This window comes from Paroedura picta, chromosome 5 (assembly GCF_049243985.1).
Source record: "Paroedura picta isolate Pp20150507F chromosome 5, Ppicta_v3.0, whole genome shotgun sequence".
NCBI classification, from domain to species: domain Eukaryota; kingdom Metazoa; phylum Chordata; class Lepidosauria; order Squamata; family Gekkonidae; genus Paroedura; species Paroedura picta.
The window spans coordinates 31,690,232-31,709,355 of record NC_135373.1 but is presented as its reverse complement, the minus strand read 5'-3'; the positions used below and the strand labels follow the sequence as shown (position 1 = coordinate 31,709,355).

Below are 19,124 nucleotides of genomic sequence, written 5' to 3'. Positions count from 1 at the left end.
CTCCAGAGATAATCTGGAGATCAACTGACATGACATCTCAAAGAGCTCACCTGAGATTTTTGGAGAGAAAGGGTCACCTCTTACTGGCCTAGGCGGGGGTGGGGAGGATGTCTAAACACACTAAGAGTGAGACAGGAGGCCACCACCAGAGGGAAACTGGAGACTAACTGACATGACATCACAAAGAGTTCACCTGAGTTGCCTGGAGAGGAAATGATGTTTCTTACTGCTCTTCGTGGGTATGGGGATCTCTAAACACACTAGGAGTGAGACAGGGGGCCAACCTAAAGAGATAAACTGGAGACAGCTGACATGACATCACAAAGAGGCCACCTCCAGAGGTAAACTGGAGACCAACTGATATGACATCACAAAGAGCTCACCTGACATTTTTGGAGAGGAAGGCTCTTACTGGCCTAGGCAGGGGTGGGGAGGATGTCTAAACACACTAAGAGTGAGACAGGAGGCCACCACCAGAGGAAAACTGGAGACCAACTGACATGACATCACAAAGAGTTCACCTGAGTTGCCTGGAGAGGATATGATGTCTCTTACTGCTCTTGGTGGGTATGGGGATCCCTAAACACACTAGGAGTGAGACAGGAGGCCACCACCAGAGGAAAACTGGAGACCCACTGACATGATATCACAAAGAGCTCACCTGAGTTGCTTGGAGAGGAAGGGACACCTCTTACTGGCCTAGGGGGGGGATGTCTAAACACACTAAGAGAGGGATAGGAGGCCACCACCAGAGGGAAACTGAAGACCAACTGCCATGACATCACAAAGAGCTCAATCTGAGTTGGTTGGAGAGGAAGGGACACCTCTTACTGGCCTAAGGGGGGGGAATGTCTAAACACACTAAGAGAGAGATAGGAGGCCACCACCAGAGGGAAACTGGAGACCAACTGACATGACATCACAAAGAGCTCAATCTGAGTTGCTTGGAGTGGAAGGGATGGCTCTTACTGGCCTAAGGGGGCGGAATGTCTAAACGCTAGGAGTAAGACAGGAGGCCACCTCCAGAGGTAAACTGGAGACCAACTGACATGACATCACAAAGAGCTCACCTGAGTTGCTTGGAGAGTAAGGGATGTCTCTTACTGCCCTTGGTGGGGGTGGAAATCTCTAAACACACTAGGAGTGAGACAGGGGGCCAACCTTAAGTAGAGAAATGGGAGACCAACTGACATGACTTCACAAAGAGCTCATCTGAATTGCCTGGAGAGGAAGGCATGTCTCTTATTACCCTTGGTGGGGGTGGGGATGTCTAAACAAAACTAGGAGTGAGACAGGGGGCACACCTCCAGAGATAATCTGGAGATCAACTGACATGACATCACAAAGAGCTCACCTAAGATGCTTGGAGAGGAAGAGATGTCTCTTACTACCCTTGGTGTGGTTGGGGATCTCTAAACAAAACTAGGAGTGAGACACCGGGCACACCTCCAAAGTGATACTGGAGACCCACTGACATGACATCTCAAAGAGCTGACCTGAGATTTTTGGAGAGGAAGGGTCACCTCTTACTGGCCTAGGCGGGGGTGGGGAGGATGTCTAAACATACTAAGAGTGAGACAGGAGGCCACCACCAGAGGGAAACTGGAGACCAACTGACATGACATCACAAAGAGCTCAATCTGAGTTGCCTGGAAAGGAAATGATGTCTCTTACTGCTCTTGGTGGGTATGGGGATCTCTAAACACACTAGGAGTGAGACAGGAGGCCACCACCAGAGGGAAACTGGAGACTAACTGACATGACATCACAAAGAGTTCACCTGAGTTGCCTGGAGAGGAAATGATGTTTCTTACTGCTCTTCGTGGGTATGGGGATCTCTAAACACACTAGGAGTGAGACAGGGGGCCAACCTAAAGAGATAAACTGGAGACAGCTGACATGACATCACAAAGAGGCCACCTCCAGAGGTAAACTGGAGACCAACTGATATGACATCACAAAGAGCTCACCTGACATTTTTGGAGAGGAAGGCTCTTACTGGCCTAGGCAGGGGTGGGGAGGATGTCTAAACACACTAAGAGTGAGACAGGAGGCCACCACCAGAGGAAAACTGGAGACCAACTGACATGACATCACAAAGAGTTCACCTGAGTTGCCTGGAGAGGATATGATGTCTCTTACTGCTCTTGGTGGGTATGGGGATCCCTAAACACACTAGGAGTGAGACAGGAGGCCACCACCAGAGGAAAACTGGAGACCCACTGACATGATATCACAAAGAGCTCACCTGAGTTGCTTGGAGAGGAAGGGACACCTCTTACTGGCCTAGGGGGGGGATGTCTAAACACACTAAGAGAGGGATAGGAGGCCACCACCAGAGGGAAACTGAAGACCAACTGCCATGACATCACAAAGAGCTCAATCTGAGTTGGTTGGAGAGGAAGGGACACCTCTTACTGGCCTAAGGGGGGGGAATGTCTAAACACACTAAGAGAGAGATAGGAGGCCACCACCAGAGGGAAACTGGAGACCAACTGACATGACATCACAAAGAGCTCAATCTGAGTTGCTTGGAGTGGAAGGGATGGCTCTTACTGGCCTAAGGGGGCGGAATGTCTAAACGCTAGGAGTAAGACAGGAGGCCACCTCCAGAGGTAAACTGGAGACCAACTGACATGACATCACAAAGAGCTCACCTGAGTTGCTTGGAGAGTAAGGGATGTCTCTTACTGCCCTTGGTGGGGGTGGAAATCTCTAAACACACTAGGAGTGAGACAGGGGGCCAACCTTAAGTAGAGAAATGGGAGACCAACTGACATGACTTCACAAAGAGCTCATCTGAATTGCCTGGAGAGGAAGGCATGTCTCTTATTACCCTTGGTGGGGGTGGGGATGTCTAAACAAAACTAGGAGTGAGACAGGGGGCACACCTCCAGAGATAATCTGGAGATCAACTGACATGACATCACAAAGAGCTCACCTAAGATGCTTGGAGAGGAAGAGATGTCTCTTACTACCCTTGGTGTGGTTGGGGATCTCTAAACAAAACTAGGAGTGAGACACCGGGCACACCTCCAAAGTGATACTGGAGACCCACTGACATGACATCTCAAAGAGCTGACCTGAGATTTTTGGAGAGGAAGGGTCACCTCTTACTGGCCTAGGCGGGGGTGGGGAGGATGTCTAAACATACTAAGAGTGAGACAGGAGGCCACCACCAGAGGGAAACTGGAGACCAACTGACATGACATCACAAAGAGCTCAATCTGAGTTGCCTGGAAAGGAAATGATGTCTCTTACTGCTCTTGGTGGGTATGGGGATCTCTAAACACACTAGGAGTGAGACAGGGGGCCAACCTAAAGAGATAAACTGGAGACAGCTGACATGACATCACAAAGAGCTCAATCTGAGTTGCTTGGAGAGGAAGGGACGCCTCTTACTGGCCTAAGGGGGGGAATGTCTAAACACACTAAGAGCGAGATAGGAGGCCACCTCCAGAGGTAAACTGGAGACCAACTGTTATGACGTCACAAAGATCTCATCTGAGTTGCCTGAAGAGGAAGGGATGTCTCTTACTACCCTTGGTGGGATTGGGGATCTCTTAACAAAACTAGGAGTGAGACAGGGGGCACACCTCCAAAGAGATACTGGAGACCCACTGACATGATATCACAAAGAGCTCACCTGAGTTGCTTGGAGAGTAAGATGTCTCTTACTGGCCTAGGCAGAGGGGGGGGGGGAGGATGTCTAAACACACTAAGAGTGAGTCAGGAGGCCACCACCAGAGGGAAACTGGAGACCAACTGACATGACATCACAAAGAGCTCAATCTGAGTTGCTTGGAGTGGAAGGGATGCCTCTTACTGGCCTAAGGGGGCGGAATGTCTAAACATACTAAGAGCGAGACAGGAGGCAACCTCCAGATGTAAACTGGAGACCAACTGACATGACATCACAAAGAGCTCACCTGAGTGGCCTGGAGAGGAGCGGATGGCTCTTCCTGCCCTTGGTGGGGGTGGGGATCTCTAAACACACTAGGAGTTAGACAGAGGGCACGCCTCCAGAGATAAAAAAGACCAACTGACATGATATCACAAAGAGTTCACCTGAGTTGCTTGGAGAGTAAGATGTCTCTTACTGCCCTTGGTGGGGGTGGAGATCACTTAACAAAACAAGGAGTGAGACAGGGGGCCACCACCAGAGGGAAACTGGAGACCCACTGACATGACATCACAAAGAGCTCAATCTGAGTTGCTTGGAGTGGAAGGGATGCCTCTTACTGGCCCAAGGGGGCGGAATGTCTAAACACACTAAGAGTGAGACAGGAGGCCACCTCCAGAGGTAAACTGGAGACCAACTGACATGACATCACAAAGAGCTCAATCTGAGTTGCTTGGAGAGTAAAGGATGTCTCTTACTGCCCTTGGTGGGGGTGGAAATCTCTAAACACACTAGGAGTGAGACAGGGGCCAACCTTAAGTAGAGAAATGGGAGACCAACTGACATGACTTCACAAAGAGCTCATCTGAATTGCCTGGAGAGGAAGGCATGTCTCTTATTACCCTTGGTGGGGGTGGGGATCTCTTAACAAAACTAGGAGTGAGACAGGGGGCACACCTCCAAAGAGATACTGGAGACCCACTGACATGATATCACAAAGAGCTCACCTGAGTTGCTTGGAGAGTAAGATGTCTCTTACTGGCCTAGGCAGAGGGGGGGGGGAGGATGTCTAAACACACTAAGAGTGAGTCAGGAGGCCACCACCAGAGGGAAACTGGAGACCAACTGACATGACATCACAAAGAGCTCAATCTGAGTTGCTTGGAGTGGAAGGGATGCCTCTTACTGGCCTAAGGGGGCGGAATGTCTAAACATACTAAGAGCGAGACAGGAGGCAACCTCCAGATGTAAACTGGAGACAGCTGACATGACATCACAAAGAGGCCACCTCCAGAGGTAAACTGGAGACCAACTGATATGACATCACAAAGAGCTCACCTGACATTTTTGGAGAGGAAGGCTCTTACTGGCCTAGGCAGGGGTGGGGAGGATGTCTAAACACACTAAGAGTGAGACAGGAGGCCACCACCAGAGGAAAACTGGAGACCAACTGACATGACATCACAAAGAGTTCAGCCGAGTTGCCTGGAGAGGAAATGATGTCTCTTACTGCTCTTGGTGGGTATGGGGATCTCTAAACACACTAGGAGTGAGACAGGGGGCCAACCTTAAGTAGAGAAATGGGAGACCAACTGACATGACTTCACAAAGAGCTCATCTGAATTGCCTGGAGAGGAAGGCATGCCTCTTACTACCCTTGGTGGGGTTGGGGATCTCTTAACAAAACTAGGAGTGAGACAGGGGGCACACCTCCAAAGAGATACTGGAGACCAACTGACATGATATCACAAAGAGCTCACCTGAGTTGCTTGGAGAGTAAGATGTCTCTTACTGGCCTAGGCAGGTTGGGGATGTCTAAACACACTAAGAGTGAGACAGGAGGCCACCACCAGAGGTAAACTGGAGACCAACTGACATGACATCACAAAGAGCTCAATCTGAGTTGCTTGGAGAGTAAAGGATGTCTCTTACTGCCCTTGGTGGGGGTGGAAATCTCTAAACACACTAGGAGTGAGACAGGGGCCAACCTTAAGTAGAGAAATGGGAGACCAACTGATATGACATCACAAAGAGCTCACCTGAGTTGCCTGGAGAGGAGCGGATGGCTCTTCCTGCCCTTGGTGGGGGTGGGGATCTCTAAACACACTAGGAGTTAGACAGAGGGCACACCTCCAGAGATAAAAAAAAAAAGACCAACTGACATGATATCACAAAGAGTTCACCTGAGTTGCTTGGAGAGTAAGATGTCTCTTACTGCCCTTGGTGGAGGTGGAGATCTCTAAACACATTAGGAGTGAGACAGGGGGCCAACCTTAACTAGAGAAATGGGAGACCAACTGATATGGCATCACAAAGACATGCTTGGAGAGGAAGAGATGTCTCTTACTGCCCTTGGTGAGGTTGGGGATCTCTAAACAAAACTAGGAGTCAGACAGGGGCACACCTCCAGAGATAAACTGGAGACCAACTGACATGACATCAGAAAGAGCTCACCTAAGATGCTTGGAGAGGAAGAGATGTCTCTTACTGCCCTTGGTGGGGATGGGTGTATCTAAATACTCTAGGAGTAAGACAGGAAGCCAACCTCCAGAGGGAAACTGGAGATCAACTGATTTCACATCACAAAGAGGCTACCTGAGTTAGGCTGAGAATGAGTCAAAGGCCCAAGGTCATCAAGCAAGGCATCATAGCAAAGCAGGGATTTGAATGCAGGTATTTCACATCCTAGTCTCAACCACCGTACTACACTGACTATCAAGATAAGGATAGTGTCTTAGTTTTGATATAGCAACAAACTTGGGATTGATGCTATATGAATTAGCCTTGAGTGCACTTCACGTTTCATCTGTGTGATCCCTCCTTGGATAGCAAAATGGCCACTTAACCCTTCCGAGCAAAACAGCTTGTCACTACCATTCGAACTAGCAAACCATGGCTTGGGCTCACTGTGGGAACAAACCATGGTTCACAATCCTGATTGAAAGAGCAAGTGACAAGACCCAGTATGCTGGTTTGGATGGAACCTGAAAAGAAAAGTCTGTTGAGAATTTCAAAGCAACAAATTAGCTCACTGAATTTAGTTTATATGATACGATAACATTTATTGTATATAGCCAAAGGCCATAACAAAACACAATTAAAACAATATGGCACAAATATAAATAAATAAAACAATATTTCTCCAATATTGTGTACCTAAAAATGTAAACATGGACAACTAAGTTACAATAAAAGGGATAAAATGGTGTATCAAGGTGGAGGCTCTTGTAAAAATGCATTAGCTCGAATCTTCCTGGCAGCCAGAGCAAAAAGTGCCACCTTATATGAGATATAGGGGTCGACATCTGATAACATAGGTGACTTTGTTAAAATCAGGAATAGGGTGTGAGTTTGGTAATAACTTGGCAAGGAATTTGCCCCTCGGTTCGGAGTATAGGGGGCAAGCCAAAACATAGTGGGGCAGGTCCTCCACAGATGGATTTCTACATATGCACAGGCGTTGGGCTGTGGGTATTCACATTTAGTTTATAGTAGAACAATAGTTTGGATTTCAGGCTAGAATCTTGGAGATCCAAGTTTGAAGTCTGCTGAGTGACCTTGGGCCACTCACCCACTTTCTCACCCTAACCTATTTCAACCTATGGCAAAAAAGCAATTTATAACAATGAGATGCCTTGGGTTCATTTACATCATCCAATTGCCCTGAGTAATTTATGTTGCTCTGCTACTGGGTTTCCTACTGCAGGGTTGTTCAGGAGGAAGCGTCGCTGCTGTGTCTCTCAGCGAGACACTGCATATCCTCCTGCTATCGATGAATTCTGTACAGGGCACTGATGTGAGAACTCCATCATCCAACGGAATTTGAGCAGATCTAGGTTAAAAGGTGGTAAATGCGTAGAATACGGAGGTAGTCCATGAACATGGCTCAAGAGGGTTGATTACCACATAAACACAAGTTTAAAGTCCTGGTAATTACCTTTAATGGTCTGGGCCCAGTGTACCGGAGGGACTGACTCTCTGCCTATGCCCTCCAAAGAGCAACTGGCTGGTAATCCCCAGCCTAAGGACACACATCTGGCCTCAACCAGAGTCAGGTTGTTCTCTGGAATGAGCTCCCGGAGGAGATACGGGCCCTGATGGAGCTAGCACAGGTCTGCAGGGCCTGTACCACCAAGCTTTTGGTTGGGGCCAGTTAGCTGATAATATATACTGATAATACAGAACCCCCTTCCTATCAGAAATGCCCACTAGATACATCGCGAGGCAATCCTCAGTCCGACCGATCTCTGAGGTTATGGTTAGACGCTGAATGATTAAATGATTAGATGTTTAAAAACGTTGACACAATTTGTTGAGTCTCATTCTTTGAGTTCATTGCACCTTCCTCATATGTATACAGATCTATGTTGTGAACCGCCTTGAGTCGCAAGGGAGGGCGATATAATAAAAATGTAAAAAATAAATAAAATACAAATTCACGCTGAGAACGCCCCCTGCCAAGGCCAATAAGAGGCCTCTCCTCCCTTCCAGGCAACTCAGGTGAGTTCTTTGTGATGTGACATCAGTTGGTCTCTGGAGGTCTATCTCTGGAGGTGCCCCCCCTGTCAGATTCCTAGTGTGTTTAGAGATCCCCACCCCCACCAAGGGCAATAAGAGACATCCCTTCCTCTCCTGGCAACTCAGGTGAGCTCTTTGTGATGTCATGTCAGTTGCTCTCCAGTTTATCTCTGGAGGTGGCCCCCCTGTCTGATTCCTAGTGCGTTTAGAGATCTCCCCCCCCCCCTGCCAAGGCCAGTAAGAGGCATCCCTTCATCTCCAGGCAACTCAGTTGAGCATCCCTTCCTCTCCAGGAAACTTCGGTGAGCTCCTAGTGTGTTCAGAGATTTCCCCCCCCCACACACACACACACACACCTAGGCCAGTAAGAGACATCCCTTCCTCTCCAGGCAACTCAGATGAGCTCTTTGTGATGTCATGTCAGTTGCTCTCCAGTTTATCTCTGGAGGTGGGCCCCCTGTCTGATTCCTAGTGTGTTTAGAGATCCCCACCCCCACCAAGGGCAATCACTTCCTCTCCTGGCAACTCAGGTAAGCTCTATTATTATTATTATTATTATTATTATTATTATTATTATTATTATTATTATTATTATTATTATTATTATTATTATTATTATTATTATTATTTAATTTTTAGACCGCCCTTCTCCAAATAGGTCTCAGGACAGTTTACAACATAAATAGTTAAAACACAATAAAATCCCCATAAAAACCCCAATTAACATCAACAAAAGTTACATATAACATATAAGCGGCGGTGGTCACAATTCTGATCTTAGTTACCTGAGTTCCCCCCAAGTTCAGCCTGGTGGGGAGAATAATATTCAGAAGAGGGTGGCACCAATACAATATATCTAACAATGATCTCGATGTTAGAGATCTCAATATTGGAGGGGATCCTCTGATGGATTTGTGGGAGAGCTGCCCTGGCCTCAACCATATGCTTGGCGGAAGAGCTCCGTCTTACAGGCCCTGTGGAAATCTGGTAGATCCCGCAGGGACCTTAGCTCTTCTGGGAGCTCATTCTACCAGGTTGGGGCCAGGACTGAAAAGGCCCTGACCCGGGTCGAGGCCAGGCGAACATCCCGTGGGCCCGGGACAACCAGTAAATTCATACCCGCAGAGCGGAGTGCCCTGCGGGGGGCATAAGCAACCAAGCGGTCCCACAGGTAGACGGGACCCAGGCCGCGTATAGCCTTAAAGGTCAATACCTATACCTTGAATCTGATTTGGAAACAGACTGGTAACCAGTGCAGATGACGAAGCACTGGTTGAATGTGGGCCCTCAAAGATGTTCTAGTGAGGACCCTGGCAGCCGCATTTTGACCAGCTGTAACTTCCGAGTCAAAGACAAGGGAAGGCCCGCGTAGAGCGAGTTACAGAAGTCTAATCTGGAAGTGACTGTTGCATGGATCACTGTGGCCAGATATTCCGAGGACAGGTAGGGCGCTAGTAGCCGGGCTTGGCGAAGATGGAAAAATGCCGTCCGAGCTACATTGGTGACCTAAGACTCCATGGCGAGGGAGGCATCAAATGTCACTCCCAAATTCCTGGCAACTGGTGCAGGTGTTAATTGCACCCCGTTCAGGCATGGGAGGCGCGCTTCCTGGTCCTGCCCTCTTCTGCCCAGCCACAGGACCTCCGTCTTGGAGGGGTTGAGTTTCAGGCGACTCTGCCTGAGCCATCCAGCTACCGCTTCCAAACAGCTGGCAGATGTATCCGGGCTGGAGTCCGGCCGGCCGTCCATTAGGAAGTAGAGCTGGGTGTCATCCACATATTGGTGGCAACCCAGCCTATATCCCCGGACCAGCTGGGCTAGAGGGTGCATATAGGTGTTAAAAAGTGTGGGGGAGAGTATCGCCCCCTGCGGAACACCACAAGGGAGCTCACAAGAGCTCGACATACTCTCTCGCATCGCAACCCTCTGCGTCCGGTTCTGGAGAAAGAAGACCAGCCATTGAAGCGCAGTCCCCCTTATTCCAGCTCCGACGAGGCGGTGTACCAATAACTCGTGGTCGACCACATCAAATGTGCCCGACAGGTCTAGAAGCACGAGAATGGCGGAGCCGCCCCGATCTGGCTGGCGCCGGATATCATCCATGAGGGCAACCAACACGGTCTCCACCCCGTGGCCAGGGTGGAAGCCAGATTGGTATGGGTCAAGGGCCGAAGTTTCATCCAAGAAACCTAGGAGTTGGTCCACCACAGCCCGCTCTATCACCTTACCCAGAAACGCCAAGTGCAAAACTGGGTGGTAACTGGCAGGGTTCCGCAGGTCCAATGATGGCTTTTTCAGTAAAGGGCGTATCACTGCTTCCTTGAGCCCCTTGGGAAACTCTCCAGATGTTAAGGAGAGGTTGACAATCTCCCTCAAGGGGCTCCTATCCGCTGGTCGCCCGATTTGAGCAACCAGGACGGGCAGGGATCCAAGGGGCAAGTGGTCGCCCTCACTGAACCCAGTAACTTGTCCACTTCGGTTACAGAGAGCCGCCTGAAGCCATCAAACACTAACCCTCTTGACGGCCACGGAGCTTCCAGTTCACTAACTGTATCAATCGTGGCAGGTAGGTCACGGCGGAGCGACAGGACTTTGTCCGCAAAATAGCTCGATAATGCCACACAGCTCAATTCCAATGCCCTTATCGTTTGTCGCCCTTCTTCGAGGGCAGTAAGTGATCTAATTACCTTAAATAATTGTGCTGGGCGAGAGCTTGCCGTCGCGATTTCTGCGGTGTAGAAGTCTCGTTTCGCCGCTTTCACCACATTCTCATACACCTTCATAAGCGTGCGATGAGATGTCCTTGTCAGTTGGTCTCCAGTCTAACTCTGGAGTTGGGCCCCCTGTCTGATTCCTAGTGTATTTAGAGATCCTACCCCCACCAAGGGCAGTAAGAGACATCCCTTCCTCTCCAGGCAACTCAGGTGAGCTCTTTGTGATGTCATGTCAGTTGGTCTCCCTTCCTCCAGGTGAGCTCTTTGTGATGTCATGTCAGTTGGTCTCCAGTTTATCTCTGGAGGTGGGCCCCCTGTCTGATTCCTAGTGTGTTTAGAGATCCCACCCCCCACCCGCCAAGGCCAGTAAGAGGCATCTTTTCCTCTCCAAGCAACTCTGGTGAGCTCTTTGTGATGTACAGAATATGGTTGGAAAACATAGCTGTGTACATTCCCACCTGGGGGCCCTCCCCTCCCCACCCATCCCCAAGCCCATCACTCGCTATTTGGGAAAGGAGGACAGTTAGACATGACCCTATAGAATCACATCACCCGGTAAACGTTTAACAAAATTTTAAAATATATTTTAAAAATAATGAAATCCCCCTAAGGCTGTTAAAACATCCCAAGGTTTCACAAAATTCTGGTCTAGAGGAATTGGTTATGTGAGACGGGATGATAGACTCTTTTTATGACCCTAAAATGCCAATAAAAGGTAAACAATAAACTTCAGCAAAATCAGTAGCATGTTATTAAGTACTTTACAGCTTTACCAACTTTGTAATTATTAGCTAGAAACTGCCAAAATTAAATCCAGAATTCCCTTTACAGAAGGTTGTTTTCTGCCACTGCCTACAATAGAAGCAAAATCACGGCTCATCAGAAAATTGTATGCAATGCAAAGACCAAGGGCTACTCACGGGCTGCTCTGCCAAGTCTTGCGTTTCTTCCATGGATGCGGCTCTTTTCAAAATGCGCCGGGGAGTGCAATCTTAGCTTGTTCCTCCGCTGTCTTCAGTGACTGTTAACAAAAGATGTTCATAGCTTTATGTACTTTTGGAAGTTCTTATCATTGAGGCTATCAGTGACTATAAGACGCATCTAATCTTCTACTTTCTAAACACATGCAGGTTTCTCCAAAATAACTAGAGACCAAACATATATTGGGGGGTGTGGGGGGGAGCGCCAAGATTTACCTGGAAGCCACAAGATACAACAGATACAGCAAGATAACCGAGAGATGTGCATGTGTGCCCCGCGCGGCACGTGGCAGATTCCCCCAGCATTGCTCCCGCTATGCCACCGCTGCAGAAGCCGGCATATTCAGGATTTCTATGGCCCACGTGTTCCCGGCACTTGCAAAAATACTTCAGGATTACCCGAGTTACATTAAATGATGCCGTCCAGGCCACTGCGCCGGTAAACGAAACGATACAATCTAACCTGCTTTAATTTAGAACACTTACATAACTGTCAAACACGTGTGCGCTCAGCATACATAAACACAAAATCAGGACAAAGTTAATGGAATGTTTCCACAAGCGTGACTGCCAGCCACCATGCTGGCTACTGAAAACTACTTAAAAAACAAAAAAACAAAGCCACAACCGGTACAGATTGGAATAGTGAGCTAGGACCCAAACCATACCCGGTACCTTTTCCCACTCCCCCCTGCCTGTCTCCCCCATTGCTAAAGGATCTTCCTGAGTACAACTACTAAAGGTAAAGGACAGTTGAGGGAAAGGGGTGGGGGAAGTTACCCCCCACCTGCACATTGAAATAATTTAGAAGCGTTTTCATTTGTAAAGGAACATACACCGATGCTGTGCAGTTATGCCTTGAATTACGATCCTGTCTTCGAAGCAGCCAATCAAATGGAATCGGGAACAGTACCCCATTTGTGCTGGATCGTTACGAGCACTCCGGTGGACGCGAGGCTCGATTTAAAGATGACCCCGGTGAAGAGACTCTTACTAGTACGGCATAGCATTCCCTCAGCGTCTTGTTTAAACTGGGTCACACTACACATCCAGCGCCCTCAACATGTGTGATGTTAAGCAAGCCTGTGAAAAACCTGCCTGGGCTACAGGTCTTTAGCATGTGTGACAGTGGAGGGCCCGTTTCAAACAAGATGACACCTTGGTACTTACCATGGAGGTCCATTCTCCCTGGAAGTGACTAGGACACTTGGGTGTGTGGGGGAACTCCCTTCCCTCCACTCCTGGCGGCAGGAAATCCAGCATTGTTCCAGAAGGGAGAATTTCCCCCATCTACCCCCCTCTCCAAGAAATATTATCTGCAACCAGGGCCCTCCATCAGGACCTTGAGTTCTTCCCAAATTATTCTCCTCTTGTCCCTCTTCCTCTGCAAGTGAGAGGGTAAGTGAGGAGAGGGTGGTGAGTGCCAGAGAAGGGGCATGCTTTCTTCCCATGTGAATGTGACTATGCCTTTCTCCCCTGCACTGGAGCTGAGCAAGGAGGCACTGGAATTGGAGCAGGAGCACAATGGCCCTCCCAGGGATGCCAGGCAGCTTCCAACAATGGCTGGAATATTTTATAGAAGGGGCCGTGGACAGAAGGAGATCATAGCAGCCACAAGTACCAGCACTCCCTTCCCCCCCCCTCGCCTACACAGGGTCCACCCAAGGTCCTCACCTAGTCTACAATAAAACAGGGTAGGGTAATCAGTACACTACTCAAAAGTGACCACACACCAGATTTGATTAATTCTTAGCTGCCCCTATATCCTGGTGTGGATGCTACTGTGGCCAATATGGGGTCCAGACCAGCCCATGGAGGGGCGTTTAAAGAGGTTGCGGTCCATGGGACCAGTGCCCTCTTTATCTAGGCTTCAGCCGCTTAGTGCCTTTGTAGCCTGCACATCATTACTTTGGCTATGCAAGACACAGAGAAAGGTTTCTGATGCCTCTCCCCCCCCCCACCCACCCACTTGCCTCCCGGAGAAGGTATTGGCTTTTATAGATGATACAACCTTGGTCACTGTGCAGTTTGGTAAGGGCCAATGGCACTACCATGGTTGCCGAGTCTCCTAGTCCTTCCAAAGGAGACTGTTGAGTATACACAACGTCAACGGTCTTGCTTGTCAGAGTAGTGTTTAAATCAGGCATAGGCAAAAAAAAAAAGTGAATTTATGGGGGGAAAGACCGACAGTGATTTTTTTGTTGTGTTTTTCTGTTTGACAAAAGCACTTAACATCTGAAGAAAAGATCGTGCCTCGTGCCTCCTCGAAGGGGGAAGCAAGAATGAGTAAGACAAAACTTTGGGGTAACCGAATAGCTGGCTGGCAGCGTCCATCGGAAGAAACGTGATCTCTGCAGACGGCCAAATAGGGCACACGGTCTCCACAACAAAACCGCAGGTGTGCAGAGAATGTCGAAGCCACCGAGTCACAGGAAGCATCCCTTCGTACGGGGTTCAGTCCGAGCTCCATCAGGCATCACATATTACGAAGCCTGGATTCACAAGCTCAAGCCAGGATACTGCAAGCCACGGGAAGGAGAACACTGACCAATTCTTTTCTCGAACCCCCGCCAAAGTGGTATGTATCTGTCTCTCCCACAGTGCAGGACCATCCCAATTAAGGGGAGGGGAGGGAGGGATAGATTATGCCAAGATGGGTAGTGATAGGTACCACGGTATCAAATGACAGCTCTCCTTTCTTGTCATTACCCCCTGGTCTCCCTGCACTAGGAGCTTGTGTTGCCTGTGGTCTCTCTATACCAGGAGCTCATGGTGCCTATACCATCCCTTTAATCATTCCATTGAATGTAATATCAATGAGACACAAAATGAAGGTTCAGTAAGCAGACCCCTCATCTTCCAGCTACCATCGCTAGCCTACAGGATGCAATTTTATGTTGAGTTATTATTCCAGTCTAAGCCACGGATTTAGAGTAATTCTGTGTAGAAATGCTCTGTGAAGACCCTCTCTGCTAGTGGCACCCCCAAAGTCAGTATGATCCCTGGCCAGTTTTGTCTACCAGCTGTTGAAGATTTGGGCAAGACTACAGGATCTTTACTGTCTGAGATCACAGATCCTGTAAATGCTGAGATTGCCATGACATCCTCGTATCTTCATTCTGAAATCAGGACAGAAGACATTATGTAGGCCTGCTGGTAGAAAGGCCGAGGAAGCAACTGTGAGCAAGCTCTTTTCCCAGATCGATATCAGAAGTACTACCAAGAAAAAAAGCACTTCTGTTAAAACTTAACAATGGATGAGAAACTGCTAAAAGGCCATACTGAATATTGTTTCTATTGTTTGTGTATTATTTATCGAAAGCCGTGACACTGGGAAGATCTGTTTTGTTTCTTATTTATCTCTTTATACACGTTATAATTATATGTATATTTGATGCTTGAAAATGTCAAATGTATTTGATTAACTATTCCATTCATTTGCTGGCCGTTGCCTTAGTTATTATATGTTAAAGGCAGGGTGCGGATCTTTTCCTTAAATAAATTCTTATACTCAGCCAAAAATGTCTTAAGATAGTATTTCACTTTGTGTTTTTTCATCTATTATAATATCCTCTGAGTTTCTTTCCTCTTTCCAAACGCCATCCTATTCAAAATTCATAGGTGCTGGGATATGTTTTTTTTAAGAAGCAAGGCTGAATTTTTAACCTTCCTAAATAAATTGTGACAATTCCAAAATTGTTAGACCTCTGCACAAGGTCCCCCCACCTCCAGTGCACAGAAATTTTCCCCCAGATCAGAAATGTTATGGTGACGGGGGTTGAAGGGTACACGGTAGGAAGTGGGGTTTATCATAAATCGAAGAAGCAGAAAACTAAACCCACTGTACTCATATTTACTTATTTGAAACTGTGCTGGCTTCCCAAGTTGGAGTCTACAGTGGCCATAGAATTGCACCCCATTTACAAGAGAGGATATACCAATATAGCATTATCTGACTAAACAATTTTTTCACTACTCATAAACTGCAACCACATTACAGGCAGTAATAATATTTCAGCAATGTGCTAGGGGAATGACAGTCGCGTGGAAGTGAAAATGCTCAGTTCTGAATTCCCCCATAAAAAGAAAATATGGGATGAGTTCATTTGGGTGAAGGAGAAGACAAGAGAATAGCAGGTCCAGAGATAAACAGGGCATTAAAGAGTATCGCCCCAACTGTATAATATAGTATACTTCCTCCTGGAATATCATCTTATGTTTTTAAAAAGGTTTGCATTTATAAAGGGAAGAGCTATGAAGGCATGGCAAATGCCCATTTTCAACATCTAAAATATATTTAAAAAAAACAAAACGAGAGATGCTTTTAGGATTTGTGAAGCTACAGTAATGAACAACAGCAGTTTAAATAACAGTGATTTGCTTGCAAATCATACTGTGTATCTCTTTGGCAGCTCAATTTGTGCAGTCCTTCTCTCAAGACGTTGCACAGTGAAAGACTGCGGGGTAGTCCCCTAGGCTAGAAACTAGTAGGGAGATGTGGGTAGCTAAGTCTGTAGTTAGGAAAAATCACTCAGCATATGCCCAGCGGATTTTCTTTACCTGTACACAGTTTAGGCATTCGGGGTGGCAATTACTCTTGGCTCAAATACATTATTTTTCTGTCATTAAGATATGATAAGGTTTAAAATTTACTACGCTAGATCTTCTCAGCCATCTGGCCTTCTGCAGTGAAACACTCCCTCCCACGTATGCATGCACAATAAACATTTCTGGTTGTCAGCATGCTTTCTCAGGCCTTTCGCTCTAATCTCAGATTTTGAGGAGTTAAAACGAACAACTAACCATAGTGTTTATCCAGTTGTGGGGAAACTGCACTCTGTGCATGATCAGAAGCTCATATCCCTTAACATGGGCAAACTGCAGAAAGGGAGGCATGCATATATGTGAGCCTAGAGTCTTGTTCTCTTCCTGCCCCTCCTTCCTTGGCCCCAATTAATCCCGGGGGGAAATTTACTACTACAGACAGAGGAGATAATCTCAAAACCGTATGAAATTTCATTCAGGTTTTCTGCCCCCTGTAGAAATTGAAGAGCAGAGGAAACAAAAAAGGATAGAAAGAGACAAGGGAGGGGGAAGGACTGAGCTTAGTCAGTAAAGCGGCTTAGAGAGCCACAGAAGTCTTGCAGCTCTATCTCCATTCCTGCCAAGGCAACTGCTTGCCTGCTTTCCCTTTCTATCTACATAAAGAAAAGGGCTAGGAAATCGTTTTTTAAAATAACAGCTGGACATTCAGAAAATTGTTTCAAGGGGACACTGCATCCACATTCTCTAAATCAGCGGTTCTCAACCTGGGGGTCAGGACCCCTTTGGGGGTCGAACAACCCTTTCACAGGGGTTGCGGTAGACTGGCCAGGGTAGATTGAGATAGAGCGTTCATCTGTCTGGAGCAGTGGAAAAGAGTGAGATCGGCTTGGTGGGACAAGAGGCAGAACTGAATTGAGAAACTTGGGGGAAAAAACCCAATTTATCTACAATCATGAACAACGGATCTTCACGCCATTGGTCAGTTTCGGTTTAATTTCTGTAAAAGAACCCTTGAATGGTTTTATGGTTGGGGGTCACCAACACATGAGGAACTGTATTAAACGGTTGCGGCATGAGGAAGGTTGAGAACCTGTGCTCTAAAGGAACTGCTGGCGACTGTCAATGTGGAATTAAATATTTCTATTTTAAGAGGAATTTTTTTCAGGGAAGGGGGGCTTTAGAAGAGCAAGCATTCTTGAAAATCCACATCCCCAGCCCAAGTAGTCTGACAGTTCCAAGCCAAAACAGCTAATAGCAAGTATCCAGAATCTGCTTTAAAAATTAATGCTTCCCCCTCCATGCAGGTTTCCAAGATGATATGTTTGCATAAAGAACTACAAAACACAGTACAATTCTTTTTTTTTAAAGCCGAATGGGAAATTAAACTCAGATAAATTAAAATCCGTGCCACAAGAGACAATATTACAGCGCGTTAAGACCGAGTTCTGTCTCAGGTAATAAATCTGTGTCCAGGCTGAAGCATTTCACACTGAAGGCTCATATTACTCAATGCTCCTCCACGCAATTATTTTCCCCCTGAACACTGAAAATCTGTAATCCAAAAAAAACTCCAGAAGCTATTAGAAACCAATCGAAATGACACAAAACAGAACGCAAGTTTTTAAATGCCCCAGAAGTCTTCGATATATATGGTGTTTAAAAAATGGGGGGTTGGGGAAAGATGTTTGATGACCTTAAGATCTTAGCTTGCCAGCAATCCCTTGTGAAATGCTGAGCACATATGTGAATTTGAAATGGTGCTGGAGTCAGGTTGTACCCTTAGCTTTCTGGAACGAAGACCCAAAACTGAACCAACAAAAGCCAAAAGCTAATCCTAATGTCTAGGGTTGATGTCCTTTTTCCTTTCCAGGAGCATGCAGTCAGTCACCTGCACTCTCCACTGGGGTACCAACTCAGGACAGATTTACCACCTCAGTGAACACTCAAAAAACAAAACAGAAACCCGTGCTTTTTCAAAAGTAACAACTTCAAAAGGCGGGGTCTACAATTTTCAGTAGAAGCTTATGAATTGATTTCAGTAGGTTTAGGTGCACCTTCACTTGGCCTGTAAATTAAACATGCTTCTCAAAAAACAAAAACAAAACACTCACCAGAACTGCAATCCTTTGCACACTACTTTGGGGATAAGTTCCATCCAACTCAGCGGAATTTGTATCTGAGAAATGATGCCTTGTATTGAACTGTTGGAATTACACAGTGAAGAATCTGAATTCCCAAATCTGGGTCACTTATATTGTCTATTTTGATTGTATTTCACTCTTCTAGGAAATGAACCCTCCACTGAATTGAAATTGTATATTTTTTTAATGACAGCAATGAATATGAGTCAAACCAAAGTTAACGGCAACATAAGAAATTTTAAAAAGCAATAATGGTCATATCAACTGATCCTGAATTTTACAGAAAGACTCTCTAAATTAATCGGCATGAAAATTCCATATTCTTACCCCAGCCTGTAACCTTTGAAAAGGAACAGATGGTAAGAATAGAGTCCCTCACAAATAATTATGTTATATTAATGTCATAGTAATAAACTCTCTTATAAATACCCAAATATTTAGGAAGATTCTCCTGAAGGTATACTCATTATAAATATTGCAAGATTTTTGTGGTATAATAGTCTTTTAGCATTTTTTTCATTCTTTTTTATTTAATTTTTAATTTCACAATAACACCATTCTGTAGAAATCAGAATTTATTGGAGGCTTCAGTGTACAGAAACAA

At 46.6% G+C, this 19,124-nt stretch overlaps 1 protein-coding gene and 1 long non-coding RNA gene across 3 annotated transcripts in view; one reads left to right on the top strand and one right to left on the bottom strand.

Moving 5' to 3' along the window:
- EYA3 (EYA transcriptional coactivator and phosphatase 3) overlaps positions 1 to 19,124 on the bottom strand; it is a 75,686-nt gene that overhangs the window by 36,294 nt on the left and 20,268 nt on the right. For both annotated transcript variants that reach the window (XM_077337103.1, XM_077337105.1), the window contains exon 2: positions 11,775 to 11,875. In XM_077337103.1, coding sequence (XP_077193218.1) covers positions 11,775 to 11,807 — 33 coding nt within the window. In that variant the 5' untranslated portion in view covers positions 11,808 to 11,875. The remainder of the gene's footprint in view (positions 1 to 11,774; positions 11,876 to 19,124) is intronic.
- LOC143837380 (uncharacterized) lies at positions 11,197 to 15,344 on the top strand. The gene is made up of 3 exons (XR_013230965.1): positions 11,197 to 11,254; positions 14,060 to 14,412; positions 14,964 to 15,344. It is a non-coding gene; the product is annotated as an uncharacterized LOC143837380 (long non-coding RNA).